A 24200-nucleotide genomic window follows, 5' to 3' on the forward strand; every position below is an offset into this window, starting at 1 on the left:
GTCCATCTGACATGTTAAACCCTTTTTTCTTGATGGTTTTCTAGCTGTTGTCTAGAAGATCTCTTTAAGTCTACTTTCAAGTAACGCTGTCTAAACATTCACCTAGTTCTTGGGAGGGAGCTGCTGGCGCAGGAAAGCCTCCACCTCGTCCAGCTCCTCGAGACAAGCAGAATGACCCATGCCACTAGATAGTCAGCATACACTCACAGCTCTAATGAGATGTCAAACTTACGGGTAAACCTTCCAAGTCACATCGTAGCCAAGCTCCTTAAGCAGGTCGACGCTCAGCTTGCCCCGCTGAATATTGACAATGGGGTCCGCGTCGCCGTGGAACATCTTGACGGGGGTCTGTCGGTTGGCGTCGGTGGGCGACACCATTCCCGCGAAGCTCTGCGAGAGGAGCAGCCACGACGACATGCCGATGATGCCTCCGAGCTTGCTCTTGCAGGTCAGACCCGAAAGGATGGACATGGCGCCGCCCTGGGAGAAGCCGCCGAGGACGATGCGCTCCGAAGGGATGCCGGCGTCGATCTCCTCCTGGATCAGGTTGTGGAAGTACTGCTGGCTTCGCTTGATGCCCTCTGTGTCCTCGCTACGGACGAGGGTGTTGACATCGCCACCAAGCTGCTTCTACACGGTGTAAGAAGCTTATCATTGAGATGAACGAGGATACTTACCACGTCAAACCACCCCGGCATTCTCATACCCATGTTCTAAGCCCGTCAGTTCCAATTCTCCTCAACCCAAGGCAATCCAAACTCACAACACTGATGGGAATTTGAGGCGCATGAGGCAAGATGAACTTGACCTCATCAAGCCTCTGCCTCCTTCGCCAGTTCTCAACAGCCGAAGCCCATCCATGGCCCGTATCGCCCAGACCATGGATAAAGATGACGGTGGCCGTGTGGCGAGACGCCGCGGGGAAGACGAGCGGGGCGATAGACATCTTGTCTTTTTCTTTTGTGACGGTGGTGTCTGGCTTGAAGTTCCAGATGGCGAGGAAAATGAGCGGGACTAGAAAGATGAGGAGCCAGCGGAAAACGGTGCTCTTGTTGTTCTCTGCTGCTGCTGCTCGTCGGACATGGCAAAGAGTTGGAGGTCGGGTTGTCCAATGAGAGGTTTTGCGGCTAGGTGGAGTTCGGCTTGAGTTACCCTAGAGATGAAGCTGGAAATGTGACATCCAGACCTTCTTCTACTTTTCAGCCGCACTGGAGCCTCATTGGGGATTCTTATAGCTTCTGTGGGCTTGTTTAATTATATATGCTATGTTTCTCTGATTTGAACCCCTTTTCCGTAGATCCGGACCACAATCCACCCCTGCTTTGGTGTTTCGTCCAGGGCATTGACACGAGTAAGGTTGACGTGCTCTTAATTGTCGAATTTTATCTCCATCTGAATCGAGTCACGATATGTCCATCGTATACCTCTTCTACCATTTTAGCATTGAGAATGGCTTTACTCTACACACAGAGGCCCGGTAAGATATCGATACACACATCAAGGCCTTTCCCCAGAGTGGAGGAGGTGAGGCAAGACTTGGATGGGAAACTGTGCTGAATAAGTATTTGATGTAAATGTATAACCATGAGCTAAGCTGCCCATGGGGACTCGAGCTGGCTTTGTTTCGTTGTTATTCCGTAAATCCGAATAATGAATTCGCTTGATAAGCAACATTTCTTCAAGTCCAGAGAGTGAACGTCTCCACCAGGCTCATTCCAAAGATCCCCACAAAGAGATAGTGAAAAAAGCACAATTGGGAATATTTCTGGGGCTCGAGAATGTGCAACTCTACTCGATTATTACTGTCAGCCAAGCTGCCCGTTGAAGCAACGGCAACGAGCGTCGTCGATTGGCCTTGAGTAACAGAGACATAGGGCTGATGGAACGGCGAACTGTGGGGTTGACACAAAGCTTCAAAGTTGTCAGCAGGCCGTGTCCAATTGGGCCCATTTCACAATCGGCCAACCACAGGCGTTGGGCATATTACGGAGGCTGTTACTACCGTACTTGGATAGTGATGTTAAGACACAGTCAGATATAAACTAAAGAGCCCCTGTAAGACCTGTATCATGAAAGAAACAATCCGGAATCCTGAGCGTAGCGTGCGGTTGAGAATTACGAGGCCGGCCTAGCGACGGTCATAAGCCCCAATTTTCAGCCATGAAGTCATCAGTTGGTTTCATGGTCTAACGGTTATGACTGCGGATTCTGATTCCGCCAGCGAGGGTTCGACTCCCTCTGAGACCTTCTTTTTGCACCCCAACCATTTGATAGTTCAATGTTGTTAGGCACCTCCCAGTTGTCTTTTTGCTCTTCTGATGCCCACTCATCTTCTCGCGTCTTTGATCATGTTTGCCTCGGGTGTTAGATCCTGCAGGTTACCGGCAACACTGGCCATGTCCTCATGTGGTGGTGCGCGTCCGCAGCGGCGACACACTCATTCGTCAGGGCTCATGATGAGAAGAGTCGGCGGACTTGGGGAAGGGTCGTGTGGTTTAGTTACACGTTCGTCAAGTTAGAGATCTCGGGTTGCACATATCTCCCCTCGGAACATGCATGATGCCTGTGTGGGTGACTCGTGTAAACTCATAGCCCATCCTATCGACAAGTACTCGATGCCGAATACCGTTTTATATGAGTTACTGCCGAAGACCATCTCAAGAGACATAGTGAAGCCCAGCAGACTCCTATAATAATTCATGGAGAAGTTTGTTTAAGACATGTCAATGAGGTGATGATTAGTTGACTAAGACAAAAAGCTTCTGCCCCGTGGTGCCCAGAGCATCGGTCATGTAGCTGACGAGACGTTTGTTTCAGTTCGTCTTGAAGCAGAAAGATATTTTAAAAATATTTAGGAGAATCCTGGCACATCCAAGTCAAAGGGACGGTTAATGGACAGGCATCGTGGAGAGTAGTTATGGCACGAGTAACAAGTTTGTTGACATGAATGGCGACGAACCAATACATGCACACGATAAATGAAGGGAAGGGGCCTGAGGTCCGAGATAGGAGCACGCTTTACTCGAGAACGACTATTCTGCGGCATATCGGTGCTGACATTGCTATCATCCGGATCGTACGAGCTGTACACCGCCCTCGGAGCTCACCGCCAACACCCTTCAATGACACTCAGAGAGAGCAATAGCCCTCAAGACTCCAATAAGGAACTGCTTCCCTCGGACAATAACGGAAGTCTTCCAGATTACAAATCCCGCACCGAAAAGCAAGACATCTGTTCTCTTGCCGGGCAACCTCACCCTTGCAAGCCAAGACGGCCTGCATATCTTGGGTATGCTATCGAGGAAGGTGAATCTCAGCGGACCGGGAACTAATGCGTGGCGCCTAGATATGGGGCAGTTTCATGCACGCGCCCCCAGCGATGTAAGAGCCGCAGCCAACATGACAGGGGATGATACCTTGCGTGTAAGTCGACCGTATGAGAAGTCGAGTGTTTCTCGTGGGTATATGCGGTAGCGTGTCTGTTGTGAGCTTGAATCTACTCCCATCACGGAAACATCCTTCCGGGGAGAGGTCATGCAACTCTTTTGCTGTGACCATGTTATAAGACTTTGACGGAACAGTCATCACAGTAGGAACTCATTCTTCACTCACGGGCTATGCCATATAGCTGCAGACAAGTGTAGGCAGTAGATAAATCACAAGTCATTATTTTCCCCAACTCCATACCACCCAAAATGGGACTCAAAGTATCTCAATAGAGATCTTAATGGTTTCAACAGTAAAGGCTTCATACCTAAAGCTCGATAGTCATGTAAATGCAAAACGCTCATTCTGCCCTATTCAAAAACGCCGTTACCCAGTCACGCTTAAGCGTTCAAATCATCCGCTGAAAATGGAACAAGATTTCCAGATGGCAAACCCCAACTTGCCTTATCCATATCCCCCGGCCCACATCGCCATGAGCATCCTCTATACACAAACGGCACAGTCCTCTCACCCTCGGCCATACTCAGCGGCGTCATACGCACGACTGAGGGGGCTTCTGGACCAACTTCCTTGCAAGTTCGAATCTCCCGCCACTCGACCCATTCAACTGTTGGGATAACCATAAACTTTCGGCACCGTGAGCAGGTCAAGCCACCAGCATCCTTTTGTCGTTGTGCCCTCTCAAGAAGCTTCCGCAAATGGGTGAGGCCGTCGGGGATGTAGTACGGCATCTCTGGGAGCTGAGCACTTTGATAACAGGCTCGGAGGGCTGTTTCAAGAAGACTTGGGACACGGCTCGCTTGGAGTTGTGAGCTGGGAGTGGCAGAGAAGGGAGAGGATGTGGAGCTGTCAGACTCAAAATCGTCGACAGGAAGAATGTGTTTGGTATGGTCTGTGGGAAACTTGAAATCTGATATGACCCTGCCTGTCGTATTGGAGAGTTGCAGGGGGGGAGCGACCCAATACCCTGCTCACCAAATGGGGCAATGGGGAGGACTCTGACTCTGGTGTGTAAGAAAAGAGCAAGTTATCAGGTTGGTCTTCCGAAATGTGCTCCAATTGGTCACCTGGTTGCCAGAAAGGATTGGGGTGGACAACAAGGGTGCGGAGGTCATTGTCTGACGAGAATAGATCGAGCAGTTCCACAGGCAGATGTCGCAGCCGGTTCTGTGAAACGTTGAGCTCTTTGAGATTGTGAAGCTTGGCAATTGCAGACGGAAGCTCAGTGAGCTTGTTGTGGCGAAGACTGAGGATAGTAAGATGTGTGAGATCAAAGATGGCACCGGGAACCCGAGTCAACCGGTTCATGGCCATATAGATCTTGAGCTCAGGGTCCTTTTGCTCAAAGGCGACATCCTTGGTGACGACAGGGATGCAGGTGAACTGCGACAAAGGACTAATGGTATCATTGGAGATATCTTCCAATCCCATTGACCAAAAGTCAATTGTCTCTTCGCCTTGGTCGAGACAGGCTTGAACCTTGTCGCGAGCCATTTGCTCCGCCTTGGAGACGCGGCGCACGACGCGGTTGAGCTGCGGAAGCCGCGGCTTCGGGGGTGCAGGGAGGTCCATAACATCGTCGCTCTCATTTCCATCACCATCACTGGGGAGGAACACACCACTGTCTGCTTGTCGCGACCAGGCGCGTCTCTGCTTGGTGACGTGAACGGTGTCGCGGCTGTCGCCGCCAAAGGTCGAGTCAGACGAGGTAGGGTGCTGCTGGAACCAGGAACCGACATAGCGCTTCTTGCGCCTGCCCTCTACATAATTGTCCAAGGCCGGATCATCATCGCTGGAGAAAATGGCCGGGTCACTTGAATTGTTAAAGGCGGGAGATGGCGCGTGCTTGGACGTGGAATTGCGGACGCGTTTGCGAGGGTTGTTGGAGAAGCTCTGTGAGTGCTCATCCCAAGAGACACCGGGAAGGCGAGGCAAAGACAGCTCTTCAGACGCCATTGTAACTGAAAAATAAAATATGTAGATGAGTCGGTAAAAGAGCTCACACAATAAAGACAAAGAATAAATACTCGAATACGCACAAGAGGGAAAAATTGAAGCGGTTGGGCTGGGCTGGGTTCTTGTCCGACGTGAACAGGGAGCGCGACGCCGAGTGACGACGAAACGCCAGGGTTCATGCCCCACTGACGCACCGTGCTGCACGTTTGCCGGCGTGCACGTGCCACATCCCTAGAACTGGTTTTCAGGGTCCGAATTTCCGAGGCCCCCGGGCCCCCCGCGGGAAGGGGGCACACCAGGGACGGGAAGGGGAGGCTGCGGATTGATAAGATGATCAGATAACGGCGATTTCAATTGATGGTTGCAAGGGTGCTTTCTTGGCCTCGTTTGATGGAACGCGTCGGTGATGATGAGAAATGACCCCTCATTGACCGGCACGTGCCCCTCTACGCAAAAACCGGGGTTGACGCGTTGAACCACTCCACGGTCAAAGCTCGTGTAACGCCGTTGACATGTATCGAGATGGCACCGGAGAATTGTACTTAAGCTGCGAGATCAAACACGTCAGAGTAGCACCTGCCCAGGCATTAAGCCAGCAGCGGGTGCTGAATGTGTGCGATGCTATGGATCCTAATGCCTACCTAAATTTTGCTGAACAAGAGAGAAACAAAAAGGGATAGAAACTTGTTCTCCCGCCCGACACTGCTCTCTCTCTCTCTCTCTCTCTCTGAAACCTAACCGTGCACTAGAATCTTGCGCTGGCTCCGAGAAGGCCATCACCTCCCCAGCCTTCTCGTCTGTGGCAGTGTTGGCGAGCACGCTGCATACTTCTCTTTCAACAGTTCTCGCTATCATCCTGTGGCCGTCACCTTTTCAGAGCCAACTGCACGGTTCATCCGATTCCATTCCGCTGTGGTGCCTTGTTTTCATCTCTTCGCGTAGAGTGCACCTTCCTTCTCTCGCTATTACCAAGAACCACCGCCGAGCCCCCAGCTCTTCATCAAATCCTCTTCTTTCGTCATCTCTTATGTTCTATTCAACTGCCCAAACACAAGATCTGATCTCTCCAACCATCCTTAATTCTTTACCTGGGTTACCACCCAGCGGTTCACGATGAGCACTGACCAAGTCGAGTACGATATCCTCGATTCAACTGGAGAGTATGTAACATTGCCGGATTCCTTACAGTTACTACATGGACTGACAGGCAATAGAAGGTTGGGTTCCGTGCCGGTGATACGAGTCACCAAGGCTCGAGGCAGTGCTATTTTTGTGACCGGCTCAACGGTTAGGCGGTTGATAATTCACTTTCTGAACAGTGGGAGACACATTGATCCGTTATCCAACCCCCCAGACTTGCCTCAAAGTCTTGACCATGTTGATATTCAAATGGACAGGCGCTAGGATGGGCGACATTGCCGCTCCTGAAGGGTCTGAAGAAGCATGCCTGCGCTAGGAGCACGTATTTGTTTGCAAGAGATCCCTTCGCCCCAATGAAAAGCCTCCGGTGCGCATCACAATCGCGTACCGCAATGGACAGAGGTATGTTTGTTATTGTTATTGCAAACACGGTATCGGTTGAACTCATACCTGCCTTAGGCGCGACGCTCGAGATGAGGCAACCCACTGCTTGACAGAGCCGCCAAACCATGAGGACGAGCCTTGCCACACCGTTGCCCCATTTCTTCTCCGCTGGGCAGTTCAGACGGGAGCAGTTGAGGCAAGTTCTTTGACTGAACTCCGGAGGACCATTTCGGCACCTTCTTTTTCCCACATCGAGTGGACTCATCCCAACAGACCCGTCCTTTGCGCGATCGACCAAGATGGCGAACTTCAATACGACTTCCCCGCTCAGGCTCATCACCTTGAGAGCTATGTTAGGGCAATCACGAGAGACGTCCCCGCCCTCCACGACATGAAATGCAGTGCTCTTCGCTGGGGCGCGATCTATGAGGCATGGCAGATGGGACGTGTTGATGCTGCTTTGGACATGTTTGATGAATGCGAAAAATGGGACGACTTGGAATCATAGTTCATACAAGTATTGCATCAAGTTGGTGTGGTCTGCCAACTGCCTTTCATGCTACTCGTATTCTCAATCCGGGTACTTGTAATGGATACTTCATCCGCAAGATAATATATCTGGCATTATTTTGATGCGTCCAAGATTATGACTGGAGAGTCTTCCTCGCTTCCGGCATACATCACTTGTCATATTTATGCGAGGTCTTGGTGGTGGCTCTGTATTGTCCCGTCGTGTGCTTAACCATGGCACACTACCTCTGCCGAATTGGTATTGGGTCGATAATGTCAGATCTCATCATGACTCCTATAGGACAACCGTATGGGATGAAGGTGAATACATGAGGGCTACCATCTTGTCGTAAAGCCTACTGCCACATCAACTGGTAGCCCTCCCCACGCCATGCATAACGTGACTTCTTGCGCGTCCAGAACAGCATGATGCTAGATCATCGCATGTAGGTTGTGGTACGTTGACGTGAGCTTAGCTTAGGGAGGCACTCTACGGGCCAGCACAAGCGCCTTACAGCAATATTGCTATAGATGGTTCAGTAACGGACATGGACATTGGGTAGGGACCGTACTTGAATTCTAGATCCACGGCCGGGTCGATCAGAATAAGTCCTTATTCAATTCTTAATCCCAATCATCGTCATCACTGTCGACGTTTCTTGATTTCCCAGCAGTCCCCGTCTTGATGGTCTTCCCTGCCAGGCGTTCCTCCTCGGCGTCCTCAGCGGCTTGCCTCCTCTTGATCACACGCATATCCGAGTCAGGAACAGCGCCAACCTCTACCAACAGGTTGTCAATCTTTTGCATGTTGGTCCGTACGCCGCCAATGGTCATCAGAGTCACAACCTGCTTGACAATATCGCCGTTCTTGTACACCAGGATGGTCGGACAGTTTCGATCGGGGTAGTTCTCAATGGCCTGGCTCGCCCGGATCTCGCAGAACTTGATCTCGCCGTACTCCTTGGCAGCCTGCCTCCAGAGCTCCGTCAAGACCCTGGACTCGACGTTGGTGCCCATGGAGGATGTGAGGTTGACAAACACGGGACCATTCTTGGAGGCGTCTGTGACCTCGCGCTGGTACTCGGGCTTGGAAATGGGATATACGCTTCCGTGGAGGGCCTTTTTCTGGAGGTTGCTCAGCTCGGCCATGCGCTTCTGCCGGTACATCTCGAGAAACGCCTCGTCCTCCTCATCCTCAAGCTCGTCCAACTCGTCCAGGTCCTTTCCCTCCAATCGGTTCTCATGTGCTAATCTTCGACCTTCGAGAATGGCCTCCTCGATCATGGGAGTCGGGCTCGGCGGCTTCTCAGGAATGACACCATGTTTCCGAAGGATATCGTTCCTATGGCGGGGTTAGAGCTGTGCCATGGAGGGGTAGCAATTGCAGACCATTCTGTGTCGGCATTGGGGTCGTCGATGGGCACAGCAATACGCTGTTCTGAAGGAGCGGCCATGATGAATGCAATGTAAATGAGAGTGACCCAATATCAAGACAAGGCTCCAACAACAATTTGTAGTGATCGAAAGTGGTAGCCTACAACTAGACTTGACGAGGCTCAGTCACGGCCTTACGTACTGCGTCAGGCAGCTCAACGGCGGCGCGCATAACTGGCCGCCGTGCACAAACCCCACTAAAACATTGCGTGCATAAAGCTCCTCCATCGGCGCTATGTTGCACCGACAAGTCTTGGCCCAGGCGGTGGACAGGCGGTGGGCTGGGGATAATTTTCGTCACGTGGCTTGGGCACGAAAACCCTAGCACGCTAAGCCTCTTTCGTCGAAAAATTCCGCCAGAGGCAAAGGAGAGCCCGTCCCCTCAGAGCCACCGAACTTTTCCTCGCTTACCTCCTCCCACCCACTCTTGCGAGCCTCAAATCTGCTCCCGGATTTCGTCAAGCTTTCCCACTCTCGCAAGAAAACCGACAAGAATTTCTCGAGAAAATCAGCCAAGATGGTAAGCGACTGCTTCTTTCTGATGTTTTCCCACGATGAACCGACCTACGAGCGATGGACGATGGACACGTGTGTGTGAGGAAGGGGGGAAATTGGACAACAGGATGCGGCCGGCCGCCGTGGCAAAAGTGTCAAAATGATGGAACTCGGGACCGACTACGACGACGATGCAATCGACAATCGGGGCGAGCAAACACGATGATGGAACAATTTGGCTGACTCTCCGCCTCCCAGGTTCTCGCCGTTGATCTTCTGAACCCTTCCGCGGCCAGCGAGGCCAAGAAGCACAAGCTCAAGGTACGATAAGCAACAAAAAATTTCACATGTTTCGACAATCGACCTAACATTACTCGCCAGACCCTCGTCCCCGCCCCTCGATCCTTCTTCATGGACGTCAAGTGCCCCGGCTGCTTCACCATCACCACCGTCTTCTCTCACGCCCAGACCGTCGTCATCTGCCAGGGATGCACCACCGTCCTCTGCCAGCCCACCGGTGGTAAGGCTCGGTTGACCGAGGGCTGCTCTTTCCGACGGAAGTAAACTGCTTCACGGCGGTTTATCTCCTTGGGTACTCATGACTCTTACGGTTCATCGAATGGTGGTCATCTCGGATCTGCAAATCAACAACCTCGACATGGACGGATAGAACAACCGACGTTGCGAACACTACCAAAAACCTCTTTGCAGATAGAAGATGGGGCACCCAGAATAGGGGCGTTTGGGGTCTCCGGATATCTTGCATGGCACATCATTCTTCTTTTGTTTTTCCGTTGCGCGCCTTGTACCAAAGAGTCTTCTCGAGGCAGGAAGGAAAAAAAAGCACTGCATGGGTGGAAAGCTGGAGAAGGCCTTCACGAGCGCCTGGACCGGTAACGTCTGGCGCGAGGACGTGGAACCGCTGCTTGATGATCGCTTCATACCCGGGTGCAGTGGGTAGCGGAGGATGGTCACTGTGCTTTTGCGAAAATTCACAATGGTTTCCACATTGCTGTTGTACTGATGGTGACTGTCATTGAGTGCTGTAGTGAGGGATTACCTGTTGTGAATGGCCGTCTGTCCGGTTCTACCGTCCTGTCCCAGCTCTGCTGCCTGGACCTAGCCTTCCAGGAGTCATCACGACTCATCAGTAGAGCCCACCCATTCCTCCCCCAAGCTGTCAACGATTGACTCGATGGTGATTGGTGACTGGCAGCGTCATGGATAAGGCGTCGACCTACCCCTCAATGCTAGTCGCCGGATGACTCGACTCGGGGAATGTGATCCGGTGGGATAGAACCTCAGGCAGCCCATCCGGATCGTCTGGGGAACTAGACTACCCCGCGGAATGGCACGATAGCGTGACATGCAGAGACGGACCTGAAGCTTGTGGATGATTAGCTGGATGGTTGACTGTGATTGGGCCATTAGTTGGCTGCTGTATCTATAGGCCTAACTACTGAGTTATCATATTATGCAGCACAAACAGGCATAGCTTCCAACTTGACTACCTAATTTCTGGACTCGTAAATATATTTGATCCTTTATTGCAGTGTTCTATGTTATTGGTTTAATTAATTGGCTCTTGTCAACCTGACATGGCCTTTATCAGCTCTTGTGAGAAGCTCGCGTGCCTGGGTCCACCTCCCCTCACACTTGCTTCGGGGCAATGGAAGGGACGTAGGCAGTCGAAACATGCTTCTCTTAATGTATGTTTGTGAAAACCATTATCAAATAAAGTATCTAAGTGCTCAAAAAATGCCTAGGCAAGCACCTATCTCGCAAACACTACCTACCCATGGTTGTGGATGTTCTGCAGCTGAATGCTAGAACAAACCCGAATCTTCCCCAACGCCTTGATGAGGCAAACTTGGGGAAAAAACAACCAAAGCCAAGCAAATCACACGAGACACTGTCGATCCTGGGCAATGGCTCCTTGCCACTGCCTTGATCCTCTCGCTGATCAGATAATGCAGCTTATATCATATGACTCTTTATACAGCCAATGGCCAACCCTGCAATTACTTCACTTTACGCGAAAGCGACACGAACAGGTCGCGCAGAACACGCTCCACTTTTTCAGCGCAAGGTGAGAAACTCTGGCTCGGTCAGTGGCTCACGGAAAGGTTGCCGCCTCTATTTTAGCTTTCTGGGGCAGGGGCCTCCCTTTTCCCTTCTTCTTCACCCTGGCAACGATCTCCTTTAGACCTCGTTTAATCAAGAACCCCTCCTTCTTTTTATCCATCACGGACCCTTGCTTTCTCATCGATTGCGACGTCATTGCCATCGTCGAGGGGAACTACTTGTCTCTCTTCTATTCAAGACACTCTCCACTCTTCTATCTTTTATACTTTCTTGATCTTGGCCTTGCCGTTCTGTTGTTGACACCTTGTTAAGCCTTGCCCTCTTGTGCAACAACAATCGAGACATTGCGACCAATTTGCGACGTCATTACATCTCGGCGCATTCATCTTTCATCACCAATTGATCCCCATTGAGTCGCTCTCGACCTTATACATCTCTCACAATGTCGACTCCTCGGGTAAAGCGTCAGTTCGCTGGCACCCCTGATCTCTCCCAGCGCCAAATCACTTCCTTCTTCAACCCCCGATCTCCCAACGAGCCTCAACCCAACCCCGAACCGGCTCGCCAGCCTGTACTCCCTTCTACCGTCCAGGCGAACCTTCTCAGCGTCGGAATGCGTGTTCGCAAGTCTGTTCCTGAGGGATACAAGACCACTGGGACGAGCGCCTTTAAGTTGTGGACGGACAATGCGCCAGTTCCCACATCTACACCCCGCCGCGCCGCCAACAAGGCTACATCCCGAGAGCTGCTGCCTTTCTGTGGGATCAACAAGGTCGGCGGTCTTGATACTCAGCCCGAGTTTGAGCAAGAGGATGACGTCCCAGACGCCGATGCCATTCCCGAGCTTTCAATGTCTCAAGAGAGTACCGAGAGCGTTGATTCAAACGAGACATATCGCAAGCGATTCTTCGAGGAGGACGACGAAACCAATATCAGCTCTCATGCCCAAACTATGGCTGGCGAGGGTGACTCTCGAGTCTACGCTATTCCTGTCTCTCAAGCCCAAAAGGCAGCCAGACTTGGAACCGGTGGTCAGGGCCGCACAGCTACTGGTTCTGACTTTGAAGATGCCGAGTTCCTTGTTTATGGAGACGAGACGATGGATCAAGCCAACTAGCTTGACTCCTCAGGTCGTTCCCCTGTCAAGACTTACATGCCACATGTGTTATGTTGATCGATGAATTTGGTGTTAGGCGTTGTCGGGTATACATTGGTGCTCCAGAGCTGGTTGTTTTTTTATGGATGTCAAGGATAAGATGAATTAGGACTGGCTGTATGTTACACGGAATTAAGACATTTTGGTCGAGCGTGACCTTCAAGTACTTCCTTTCCACCGCACTTACATGCCCACAAACGGCTCTCGAAACTCGAGCAAGTCCCTCTGCCCGTAAAACTCACCGGCGACCGTGAGGATCATGTTGAGCGTGGCGCGCAGGTTGGCTCGCGAGCGTTGCTTCGCTGCCTCTTTCTCAGCTTCAGCCTCGGCGTCAGGGTCGTCTGAAGCTGGGCCATTGTCCAGCTGAGCGAGTAGTCGAGCCTTGGCTTCCTCGAGGTCTTCCTTGGGTTGAGGGGCGACTTCGCCATCCTCAGCTTCCGATTCGGATGCGAGGTCCATAGCCACATCCTCTTCTTCGTCGTCTATCTCACCTTCCTCTGCGTCGGGTTTAGGCGCAGGGCTCGTAGGTTGAGGTGCTGGTATATCAGCCTTGGACGACTGTCCTTCGTCCTGTTCAACTTCAGGGGGTGTTGTATCATCTTCGTCCTGCCCAGGGCTGACGGCGCCCTCCACCTCCAACTCCTCTGCATCCACCATGACGTCTTCATCGCTGCTACTCCTATCAACAGCCTCATGGGCTCCCAAGCCACCTTCAGCTAGCTCCTCTCTCAGCGCCGCCATCTCGGCCAAACTCCTTCCCAGCAGCACCGCCCGTCGACCCAGGTCACGCACCCAGCCAATCTCTGCATAGTTAAGCTCTCCCTTGTCCGGCAGTCGCGCAAGAAGCGCCCACAGCCAACGACTCGTGCGTTCAGGCAGGGTATAACCGCGGCGCAGAAACTTACCACCAAGTAGGACGCGAAGGATGCGGAGGATGGTGTCTTTGGACATGAGAGCGAGTTGGAGGGGGTGCGGGTCGGTGGTGCGAAGAAGACGAGACCATACGCCTATCGGTGACGATTGATGACCGAAAGGCGCGGCGGTGGTAGCTTGCGATGGGGAGAGTCGAGAGAGGGCGTTGGAAGGGGGTTTGGTATGGAGGACCGATCGGAGGTGGAGGTATTGGTCCATGAGGGACGCAAAGTAGGCCTCGTGTATGGCTCTCTCTTCGTCAAAGTCGTCGTCCTCGTATTCTGGAGCCTCACCCTCCTCATAATCATCCTCCTCGGCCCATTCTGGTAGTCCGACATATGCGCCGTCCTCATAATAACCTCTAGAGTCCCCGATGCCAGTCTCGTAAATGCTTCGATCGGTAGGCCCCTCGTCATCTTGGTCTGCATCATCGTCTCTCGAAGTCGGCGGGTAGCTGCGGCCCTATTTGGACTTTGGGGGCAACTAGGAGATGGGGGATCCCGTTGGCTTCTTGTCTGTTGTACTCACCATATCAGTATTCGTTCTCTATAGGTCGGCCATCTTCAGCAAAGAATCACGAGGAGCGCTGAGGGAAAACTTCATACCTTACAGAGTTGAGATAGGCCATGGCTTCGGAGTCGTCCTCAAAATCAGATTCTTCGCCCGCGGGAACCGTCGTCGCGTTGCCGCCGCCCGAAAAGACATATTTCTGACCCCATGTCGGATCGATGTTGGAGTGCTGATGCTGTCGCGCCTTGCCGCCTTGTTTCTTTGGGCGCTTGTTCTCTCGCTTTGGTGTATCGCCGTCGTCGGCTTCCTGAAACTCCCTTTTCGTCGCCATTTCCGCAAGTTCGCGTGTTGACGGGTTTGTTTTTGTCGAAGCTCAAGAGCTAAGGTGGAGTGAAGATGGAAAGGACCCTGGAAATGATGCCTGGTGCTTATCGATAAGCCCTCATGCCGCTTTTTCGGCCGACCAACCAGTCACCTTTGGAGCTTCAACACCAACTCTCGACTCACACCTTGACGCTCTGGTCTTGGGGCTTGTTGATGGTGATAAATCGACAATGAGCGCGGCTGTTGTGCGCCGCTTGGCCTTGAATTCGCCGCGCCACACCGTCATATCCCGTCGAGCCGTTGTTCGCGCGCAATTGGCACAATGGCGCTCTCATAGCACCTACAACCACTTTGTGGGCAGCAGTATGTCAAGTCGAAGCTTCGCAATTAGACTTGCCTAACATTCCTAGGTGAATCTGTTACCACAGACTCTTCTATTCCACTACGGAAAGATGCGAAACCCTTCAGACTTGCCGTCAAGGACAACATCGCAACCGCCGACTTCCCCACACAATGCGCCTCCCAGATCCTCTCCTCCCACCCCTCGCCATTCGAGGCCACTGTTGTCCGACAATTGCGTCAACGAGGTGCTTCCATAGTTGGAAAGACCAACATGGATGAGTTTGGCATGGGATCACATTCAACGAACTCAATACACGGCGCTGTGAGGAACCCATTGGCCGAGGACGACGATGTTTCAGCCGGTGGTAGTTCTGGTGGAAGCGCTGTTGCTGTTCGGCTTGGAGACGCTGATATCGCTCTGGGGACAGACACTGGAGGCTCAATCCGACTACCGGCGGCTTATACAGGAACAGTTGGCTACAAGCCCAGCTATGGCATGATCTCCCGGTTCGGTGTCGTTCCATACGCCAATTCTTTGGATACGGTTGGCTTCTTGGCCAACGAAGTCAAGCCGATCCATGACCTCGTCTTCAAGACTGGCCTGTATCAAGAGCAAGACTCGAGCGACCCGACATCGCTCCCTATTGCTTCCAGGAAACGCTGCGCTGAGACAACACCTTCCACCCTCCCTGACCTATCCAAGTTAAACATTGGCATTCCTCTTGAGTACAACATCGAGGAACTTGATCCCTCCATCCGAGCTGCTTGGGTGGCTGCCGCCTCTGCTCTCGAAGCACAGGGTGCAACTCTGGTTCCCATCTCGCTCCCCTCTACAACGGAGGCCCTCTGCGCATACTACGTTCTCGCCCCAGCTGAAGCTTCCTCTAACCTCGCAAAATACGACGGCGTCCGCTACGGAAAGCGTGGCGAGGGTAGTGACGCTGTTGGCGAGACTCTATACTCTGATACCCGCGGCGCCGGTTTCGGCGACGAGGTCAAGAGGCGAATCCTACTCGGCACGTACAGCCTCAGCTCCGAAGCTATGGACAACTACTTTATTCAGGCGCAAAAGGTTCGACGGATGGTCCAGCAGGACTTTGACCGCGTGTTCCGGCTGGACAACCCGCTATACGAGCCCGCACAGTTCGATCTCAGCGACATGGCTGAGGCCACCGGCATGGAGGACAAGCGAGGTCCTCTGCAAGTGGACTTTATCCTTTGTCCCACGGCGCCGACGTTTCCCCCGCGCTTGGACGATATCAAGAAGCAGAGCAGCGTGGACGTGTACATGAATGATGTCTTTACGGTGCCTGCTAGTCTCGCGGGCTTGCCGGCTGTGAGCGTTCCCGCCAAGGTTGAGGAGAGTCGATTCCCGGCCGGATTGCAAGTGATTGGGCAATATTGGGATGACCAGAGGGTGCTGTTACTGGCGGAGAAGTTGAAGGAGGCTGTGGCATAAATGTGTATAAATGAAAAGCGATGACTGAATGATCTTAGTGTATAGTAGTCTAGATGGCTTAGAAGTAGGAACTTGGTTATTGAGGTACTGATCACATAGTTCGTGACACTGCTAGAGGATGTCAGAGGAGCATTCACTTCACCCCTGGCTCATCGCCATAGGTCTCGAGGGAAGGAAACGACGAAAGGGATCCGATACTTGAGCCCATCCCCCTTATGGCTCTGCTAATGGCCCTTGCCCACCTCCCTAAAGTGCCGATGAGTTGAAAGTGGATATATATTTACAACGTTCGACCTGGATCATCTCCAAGAGAAGGCCAAGGGGTAAAGCAACTGAGTTATGTCATAAAGACATTTAGCTAGGAGCTTGGTCCCGGCCTATTGTCGTGATGATGCTGGTTACAATGAAGACACAGGGATCTTGAATATAAAAACCAAAGTAAGCGGTCTTTGCGACCATAAGTGGTATTCGTTGTAGATGTTGCTAAGATGGTTTGGCCGTCATGGAGGTTGTAGTCTTTCAACCATCCACTTGAAGCAATCTGAATTGCTAACTCCTATATCGTCGTACCCATCCCCCCGGAGGCTGAGTAACCCTACGCTCCTCATGAATTCGTACAGCTCGACATCGCAGCGAGCGGGTCGACGCAAGGGCAATCGACGTCAGGGTGGCCCAGCTCGGGGATGGTCCAATGTAGCTGAGGGCGAGACTGTAAGTGTTCTCGGCGCGGCGATTCGTGTTTATAGGAGGCTGGCGTGGCATCTCGCATTGATGATGCTGACCCAGGTCAGGCCCACGTGTTGGTGTTCTTGGTCGTCCCCGGGCGTGCTCAGGGTGAACGACTCCGGCTCCGGCTCCTGCTTGGACTCCGACTTTGACTCCTCGGCCTCTCGTCGCGATCAACATCCATCTCATCCCTATCCGAAAGCTCCCCAGACTCTTCCCTCGTGCCATTCGCGCCCTCCGGCTCATCCTCCTCCAGTAGATCCTCGAGATCACCAAGAGGACTGACCCTGGGCTCCAGAATCTCCAAGTCCTCCAATGTCTCTCTCTTCGGCATCTTCCATAAACTCGTACCGCAAACGCGATCCTTGACCAGCAGGTCATCCACAAACTCATCCATATACGTCAACGCCACGCCCGCTCTGCCCCTCCTCCTCAGCTTGCGCCTGTCCTCGAGAAACGGCTCCAGCATCTCGTACACGTCCTTTGCCTGTCGCGTGAGCCGAAGTAGAAGCACGCCAGCGCGCGCAGGTACTTGAACTCGTCGCCGCCGTAGTGCAGGTACTCATGCAGCACGGCGTCGCTGGGAGCGAGCTCGAGGAGCTTGAAGGCGAGGCACAGGAAGGGGCTGGGCTTTTGCGTGACGCCGTAGGTTCCGCCGATGAACGACACGTGCTCGACGACGCGGTCGACAATGTCGGCTTCGTTGAGCGCGAAGCACTGCTCCTTGTAAAAGTATGAGTCGACGATGCGATCCTTGACGGCCTTTTCCATGATTGTCGCGGGGTTGAGGCCGTTGGGCGCCATTGTCGCGTTGGAGCCGCGTTCATCGAGGAAGCGCCGCGCATCGGCTTGTACGGTATCTTTATTTTTGCTCATGATGGGCGGTCGTGGTTTCGTCGTAGTGTAACGTTGGCGATGGGGGAGCTTGGTGTTGGAAAAGTTGATGGAACCTTGAAGCTCGGGACCGATAAGAGCCTTATCGGTCGGTTGCCGTGTTAACAGAGTCAACACTGCATGAGCATGACGACCAAGCTTCGAGGCGCAAGGTTTAATCAGCTACATGACCATTCAATCTTGTGTCTCCTATTGTGCGTTTTCTTTTCTCTATATATCTATTTATCAGGATGGCCAGATTGCTCCTCACGTCGTCCCAGGTCCAGATTATCGCATCCTGCATAGTCGGTAAGTCGCATTCCAGCTCCCGCATTCCACTCAGTTACTGACGAGACATTCTCCAGTGGTTCTCTGTACGTCAGCTTTATTCATCAGCGGCTATGTCATTCAACAACGAACACTGCGCGAGCTCCGCGTAGCCATCAAACCTCGCCATACCCGTCCGTCCCCTAAAGTCTATCTCCCCGAGAAGTTCCGCACAAGAACCAAGGAGCTCGAGGATGGAAGCGTCGTCGATATCGACACCGAAGCGGATATTGAGGTTAGGCGGCAGCGACTCCTAATCGAAGTCAAGGAGACACTGCCCGGGGCCAAGTTGGGAAGCGCCGATGGCAACGCTGCGCTGGAAAGGAACATTGAGCTCGTGAAGCAGCTCCAGTCCAAGGTGGTGGAGAAGATGTCGACTCCCGAGGGCCACGTCGAGGCTCCCGTCAAGAACCACAAGCCCGTGAGCAGGGCTCAGAGGAGGAAGATGATCAAGAATGAGCTCCAGAAGCTGGCTCACGCGGATGAGCCGGCGTACTACCAGCGCAGGATGTGGTAGACGTCTCAGCACACGACTAGATGTCTCTATGCGTGAATGTGGCCAACGATATACGCACTTTGACGTTGGATATGTTTCAGTTTGGCGTTTGTTGCTTCTTGGGACAAGGGGTTATGCCTAACACTCCCCTTCTTCCTCCCTCGTCTAGGTTCAAGATTGAAAGAATAACGAGCAAAGGTGTCCTGTGGTTTGGATATATATAGTAAACAAATATTGCAATCTTTCGGAAACCTCAATCTTAACTAACTATTTCCCCATCTTGCTCATCGTCCAACTCCCCAGCGCAAAGCCTGTATAGTGAATAGCTCTCTCAACTTCACTCAGTCGGATAGCTTATAGTTCCTGATGGTTACTAATCGAACGTTTATCTATAGTTTCCACTACTATATCAAGTATATTATGGGATAGCTACTCTGGAGGCCATGTTAACGATCAATCTCGCATCAGGTGTTACAGGAACCCGTGGATGAGGCAGCTCACCGCGATTGCAACGATCGAATGGAAGCTGTAATGATGCTCAACTAGGCAAATGGATACCAGTTTTTAGGTCATCTAAGAGACGATGCACAACGATTCTCCATTTATTACGAGTGTAAGCCGCTTGAATTGTCGGTCGTCCACAGCAGGTGCGAGGAGATATCATCGTCCCCCAAGCGAAGCAACCAAGGAGGTTCAGCATTTGCCATCATCATGGATGAGAAGCAGATGTATCATGTCTTTGAGTTGCAAAATACCTAGCACTACCTTCCAAACGACCTGGACATAAGAAATTTGGATGGAAGTGAGAAACAGCAAGTAGCTGACTTGACTGACTCGATGCAGGCGATCATGTTTGGGACGGGGGACCCGAAGCACAATCGTTGTCAATACTGACACTTTAACATTGATCTAAATCGTCATCAGAGCTCACTCAGAGCCAAACTTGACGTCCTTTCCTAGTGCCAAGGTACCTGCGCAGGAGTGTCTCCTTTACGACCGCGTCAAGAAGATACACATCCTCTATGCGTAACGGAGGACAATAATAGGAACCAAGGGCAGTTAAGATCCTGAAACGGATACTGAAGTCTCTGCAATCAGACTTTAAAATGGCTATAGACAGCACTCAAACTTCCTAAACAGACCAAAGACTTCTATCTCGGCGCCAGCCCGACTCTTTTCGTCCTGCCCAAGTCTGATCATCAGCTAGGCGCCTTAGAGGCCTCCATGGAGCACTTGAAATTATTCACGAGTCTTTTTCAAGCTACAGCTCACGACTTGCCGCGAGGGCAAAGATGGCCGTGACCAGAGGTTGTAGACTAGAATAGGAACCCGCCTAATGGTTCTTGCGCGCGACCAATAATAGCAATTACTCTTTTAAATTTTCTCTCAATCTGCAGAGGATACCTTGTCTAGGGTCTCTTTTTGCGACGTTGGCCCATGGCATAAGTACTACTATCCGGAATGACCCATACCACAATGAATCCGCTAAGGGGCCAACACCATCCCCTATGACCATTGAAACCGTTGCCTAGACATGGACTGCCCTGCACTGCACAACTATAAGTTAACCTCATCTTCTGGGTGAGTAATATCTGGACCACTGGCTTAGGGCGAAGGCGCCAGTGCGAATGCTGAGTGAACTGGCCATCTTTTCGCAAACTACAGCAGCGGAGGGGGCTTCTTCCGGTCATGGGACACATTATGGGCTGGAGCAAAAGGCCAGGGCGGCATTTATTTTTATACTTTGAAAAGGGGGCTGTCAGCACGTGTTGGGAAAGAAGGGCATCACGTTAACATGCAGTCTACGTCCTAGAAGATCGCCGCCGAGGAGGCAAAGTCACAAGTATCTGAGGTGATATTTCTAGGGCCGCTCTATTCCTAGGTTGTATGATATCCGGCTTTAATAAAAATCATCCGGTCAACTGCATGGTGCATGATACATGTGTCGGAGCGTGTAACTGTGCAATACTGGTGGTGTAAATGACCTCCTCTTGAAACCTCATAATTGTTCAAGACTTCAGATAGGAACTTGGCAAGCAAGAGTAGAAAAGCATTGATACATTCCACAGGTGCAATAGCATTGCAGCGAACAGCTTATTGTTGCCCCATACATCCTCTAAGTCTGTGGTGAAGACTTGGCTGTGATCTAGAGCATTCTATAACCCTGCCTCAAGGACGATCAAGTTACATTACGCATCTACTTCCAGTACTCACATTTAACAGGGGTAATGATTGATAAGAAAACGCATGTTCAGCATGCGGATTATCTACTGAATAGCCCATGATCATGCCATTACGCGGCTTGAGCCAAGTTAGCTCTCTTGGCATTAATTAGATGAATACCATCTCCTGAGAGGCGCAGTATGGCTACGTAGTTCAAGTCTCCCGTCAAGACCTGGCTTGCCCTCTAATCCATCAAAGGAGACTCTTAGCATGTCCCTGATCCAAGTTAGGCATCCCTAATAGCGCCAACCAGCCCATCACAATAGGCGAGAACACCACTAACAAGCGCGGGGCCCAATAGCCGCCCAAGCTCCAGTGACATCCATAGGATATCAGTTGAAATGAAAGACATCATAGTGGGCAGGCCAGGAGAGCTCGGACTCGACGCCGTGTGTTGAACCAACGAGGGACGGGTGTTTCGGACTTGCGGCTCTGCATATTTCAACGTCATTGTCTTGAGAGATCAAAATTCAGGTTTTTTTCTGGAAAGACCGGATGATGCGGGATCCGAGGATATTTCACAACATCACGAGAATGTCAGTAGGCCACGACAGCGGGCAGCTGCCGAAGGCCCCGAAAGGTAAACATCAAACAGCTGGCAATGCAGTGTAGCCGCATCGCATATCGCAGAAAAGTTGAAGATCCTTGGCTACACCCCCAGAACCATGACGAAGCTTGGCCAGGACAAGGGCGCGTAGCGATGCAGATGATGCAGCTATCGTCGTCAATGTAGATACTTGTAGATACTCTCAGATGTATCCTTTCATCATCGCTCATGCTGGTGCACACGTTTTGAAACATGACCATCCGGAAAGACGTCAGCTTTCCGGGATCTACGATGGCCGCATTTTCCTTCCCAAGATTCGCTAGAAACAAGACCGCCAGAGAATCAATAGAATGGTTTAATTCGGTGTTGATGAAACAGCCACTTTTTTGTTGGTTTGGTGCAGATCGTAAACAATTGATGAATCAGGGCACAACCACACTCTCGGGGAACCCTGGTCCTCCCACGTTTGCCACATTCCAAAAGGGTGAAGTCATCATTCCTTCGGTTTTCGCCTCCCCCTGATCAAGATGAAAGAGGGCTGAGCAGCAGCATGGTCAAGCAACGTGGACTTTAGTCAGGGGGAGGCGGAAAAGGGAAAGACTGGAATTGATTGTCAGGGCTTCCCAAGTGCCGACCTTAATTGCGTGGCCCGCGGGCGCCGCTGTGAGGGCATTCACACAAAGTTAGGTTTTACGAAAAGTCCGGGCTCGGCAGCAACGGGCGGATAATTTCGCCGCATGAAATATGGTGCTCGGTACTCCCAAATGTCCTTCAAATGCCGAGTGACGTTACAACGTTGGAAGTTTACCACTATGAGGCGCAGCCTGAGCCCTGAGATTCGGGTTCGGTTGTTCAGGCAGAGAGTGACTCAACAAAGATGGAAATTGCATGTAACATGCTTCTTGGCGTATGTTTCCTTCTTCTAGAAACCCATCATTACGCCCGCCCGTGGAGAAATCAACAAACCCCAATTTGACCAGGGACCGTTGAGAAAAAAGGGCTGATGATGATGACAATGATACGGTCCCCGGGGCCACCACCAGGTCCGGGCTTCTCGCTTCGGAGAGGCCGCCGCCCGTAGCCGGGCATCAGCAAGCGAATTCGAAACCGAAGATGGGGGAATTTAGACGAGAATTGGCATACGATGGCTGGGGTTCGGTTAGGCTGCAGCAGCCTTTCCTCCAGTTTAATTTGATTCCTTGTTGTTGTTGAGTGAGACGGGGGAATGAGGCTGAATCTTTGACGTGTCAAACATGGATCATGTTATTGGACCCTTGTTGTGAGAGATCAAGACACAACACACACAAGTGAGGCTGGGGAAAAACCAATTCACGATTGATTCAAGGCTGCAGAGTGGATGCGGCAAGAGGTAGTATTGGTGCATTACAAAGATGCCTATGTAGATAGTAGAGGATATGGAGTAAGATATTTGCCGCCAAAAAAAAAAAAAAAAAAAAAGTGAGGTAGTAAAGGTGAGGTCGGTTTGAAGCCGTGAATCCCATAACGCATACCAGCGTTTCCCAAGAATCCCAATTGACCAAAATATGAAACCCGCTTTTTGTGCTTTCCCAAAGGCTCATAGGCCATGTCATATAAGAAACTCCAAGCTATGAAATCAAGATGATAGAAGACCAAGCCCAGTTTATGGGGAGGTGGGAGGATATATAAGAAAAAAAACCAGCCGTTAAGAAAAAAGAACCCAAGAGATATCATTCTTCCCGTGATAGTCCACGCATTTAACGAAAGAGAAGAAGCAGAGTAGTAAAAAGAGGTTGGGGTATCGAAGAAATCATAAGGCATGCTGGAAAAAAGAGAGAGATGTAAGGAAAGAGTTGCTTGCTTAGAAGCTTGCGCGGTCCGCCTCGGTCCGCTGCTGGTTCTCCATGTCTTCTTGTCGAAAGACAATGCCACGACGCTTCCATCCTCCGCGACGGATAAAGTTGTCGACGGAGTCGAGGGAGCGCATGGGAGGACGCTTGGGAGCAGGGCCGGTTCGAGGGGGCGTAGGTGGTGTTGAGAGAGATGGTCTTGAGGGCCGAGACACGGCGGGTAAGACGTCGCATCTCAAGAACTGAGGCGTCGTCGTCCTCATCTTCAGACTCCTCGGACTGGGTAATCTCGTCCGAGTCCTCAGAGTCAGAGTTGTCGAATTGGTCCAGGGTCTGGATGGTCGACTCGGACCACCGTGATCGGGGCATCGGCGGTCGCTTGGATAGTGTTGTAAAGAAGTAATCCTGGGGCTCCTTGCACTGCTCATCGGCCACATCCATTGGGCTCACATGAGGAGGCAGGGCCATCTCGATAGGTTGAGCAGTCTCATGCTCAACATACTGCTCCTCCTCGTCGTTGCCACCATAAAACACAGGCTCAGCTTCATTCATGCAGATAAAGGGCCTCTCGTACAGCCGAGGCGGGGCGTGGAAGGCGGGATGCGAAGCAAGAGGATCGATCTCGGGTCGGGTTGTGGCGATGGGTGTTTGCGTAGGTGTAGGTGTCGAGACGTCGGAGATGGTGGAGGATGAGGAGGAGAGGGAGCAGCCGGAAGAGAGAGAGGAGCCGGAGAAGGAGACCTTTCGAATGTGGAGGTCACGAGGGCGGCGAGACGACTTGCGTCGCTGGCCGAAGCCGTGTAGTACGTGCATGTTGATGTGTTGTGTGTGGTTGATAATCGGGTTGTTGGTCGAGTCGATGTTAGTGATCGAGTCGACGTATTAGAGCGAGTCGTGGTGTTGGAGATGTTAGGTGACGAGTCCAAGTGGTGAGGGGATGGACTGTATTAATAAGAGCAGGCAGATTGGTAAGTAATGTTACAATGTCGATGCAATGGTCGTCATATAAACCAAGGCAGACGGGG

The 24200-nt window shown here is 51.8% G+C and overlaps 11 protein-coding genes across 11 annotated transcripts; 5 read left to right on the plus strand and 6 right to left on the minus strand.

The window, feature by feature from the left end:
- Positions 1-102: 102 nt before the first annotated feature.
- MRS44_008118 (uncharacterized protein) lies at positions 103-1436 on the minus strand (the record flags this gene model as incomplete). Its single annotated transcript, XM_065620786.1, has 5 exons — positions 103-184; positions 233-630; positions 678-713; positions 764-1153; positions 1425-1436. 5 exons carry the CDS (start codon positions 1434-1436, stop codon positions 103-105), a joined length of 918 nt encoding a protein of 305 aa, XP_065476858.1.
- Positions 1437-3827: 2391 nt separating this feature from the next.
- Positions 3828-5403, minus strand: MRS44_008119 (uncharacterized protein; the record flags this gene model as incomplete). The annotated part of the gene is made up of 2 exons (XM_065620787.1): positions 3828-4349; positions 4423-5403. The coding sequence occupies 2 exons, from the start codon at positions 5401-5403 to the stop codon at positions 3828-3830; spliced, it is 1503 nt and encodes a 500-aa protein (XP_065476859.1).
- A 1113-nt stretch (positions 5404-6516) lies between these two features.
- Positions 6517-7435, plus strand: MRS44_008120 (uncharacterized protein; the record flags this gene model as incomplete). The annotated part of the gene is made up of 2 exons (XM_065620788.1): positions 6517-6563; positions 7003-7435. 2 exons carry the CDS (start codon positions 6517-6519, stop codon positions 7433-7435), a joined length of 480 nt encoding a protein of 159 aa, XP_065476860.1.
- Positions 7436-8061: 626 nt separating this feature from the next.
- MRS44_008121 (uncharacterized protein) lies at positions 8062-8891 on the minus strand (the record flags this gene model as incomplete). The annotated part of the gene is made up of 2 exons (XM_046273740.1): positions 8062-8779; positions 8827-8891. The coding sequence occupies 2 exons, from the start codon at positions 8889-8891 to the stop codon at positions 8062-8064; spliced, it is 783 nt and encodes a 260-aa protein (XP_046133855.1).
- A 497-nt stretch (positions 8892-9388) lies between these two features.
- On the plus strand, positions 9389-9930 carry MRS44_008122 (40S ribosomal protein eS27; the record flags this gene model as incomplete). The annotated part of the gene is made up of 3 exons (XM_046269109.2): positions 9389-9391; positions 9625-9687; positions 9748-9930. The coding sequence occupies 3 exons, from the start codon at positions 9389-9391 to the stop codon at positions 9928-9930; spliced, it is 249 nt and encodes an 82-aa protein (XP_046133854.1).
- Positions 9931-11893: 1963 nt separating this feature from the next.
- On the plus strand, positions 11894-12568 carry MRS44_008123 (uncharacterized protein; the record flags this gene model as incomplete). The annotated part of the gene is made up of 1 exon (XM_046269106.2): positions 11894-12568. The coding sequence occupies one exon, from the start codon at positions 11894-11896 to the stop codon at positions 12566-12568; it is 675 nt and encodes a 224-aa protein (XP_046133853.2).
- A 222-nt stretch (positions 12569-12790) lies between these two features.
- On the minus strand, positions 12791-14360 carry MRS44_008124 (uncharacterized protein; the record flags this gene model as incomplete). Its single annotated transcript, XM_065620789.1, has 2 exons — positions 12791-13973; positions 14125-14360. The coding sequence occupies 2 exons, from the start codon at positions 14358-14360 to the stop codon at positions 12791-12793; spliced, it is 1419 nt and encodes a 472-aa protein (XP_065476861.1).
- Positions 14361-14583: 223 nt separating this feature from the next.
- On the plus strand, positions 14584-16154 carry MRS44_008125 (uncharacterized protein; the record flags this gene model as incomplete). The annotated part of the gene is made up of 2 exons (XM_046269107.2): positions 14584-14716; positions 14764-16154. The coding sequence occupies 2 exons, from the start codon at positions 14584-14586 to the stop codon at positions 16152-16154; spliced, it is 1524 nt and encodes a 507-aa protein (XP_046133851.2).
- A 1158-nt stretch (positions 16155-17312) lies between these two features.
- MRS44_008126 (uncharacterized protein) lies at positions 17313-17756 on the minus strand (the record flags this gene model as incomplete). The annotated part of the gene is made up of 1 exon (XM_046269105.2): positions 17313-17756. One exon carries the CDS (start codon positions 17754-17756, stop codon positions 17313-17315), a length of 444 nt encoding a protein of 147 aa, XP_046133850.2.
- Positions 17757-18004: 248 nt separating this feature from the next.
- Positions 18005-18597, plus strand: MRS44_008127 (uncharacterized protein; the record flags this gene model as incomplete). The annotated part of the gene is made up of 2 exons (XM_046279443.2): positions 18005-18062; positions 18119-18597. The coding sequence occupies 2 exons, from the start codon at positions 18005-18007 to the stop codon at positions 18595-18597; spliced, it is 537 nt and encodes a 178-aa protein (XP_046133849.2).
- Positions 18598-23082: 4485 nt separating this feature from the next.
- MRS44_008128 (uncharacterized protein) lies at positions 23083-23988 on the minus strand (the record flags this gene model as incomplete). The annotated part of the gene is made up of 1 exon (XM_046275907.2): positions 23083-23988. The coding sequence occupies one exon, from the start codon at positions 23986-23988 to the stop codon at positions 23083-23085; it is 906 nt and encodes a 301-aa protein (XP_046133848.2).
- Between the last annotated feature and the right edge of the window lie 212 nt (positions 23989-24200).

The sequence above is a fragment of the Fusarium solani genome, assembly GCF_023522795.1.
Source record: "Fusarium solani strain SB1 chromosome Unknown bctg00000004, whole genome shotgun sequence".
Classification (NCBI taxonomy): Eukaryota; Fungi; Ascomycota; class Sordariomycetes; order Hypocreales; family Nectriaceae; genus Fusarium; species Fusarium solani.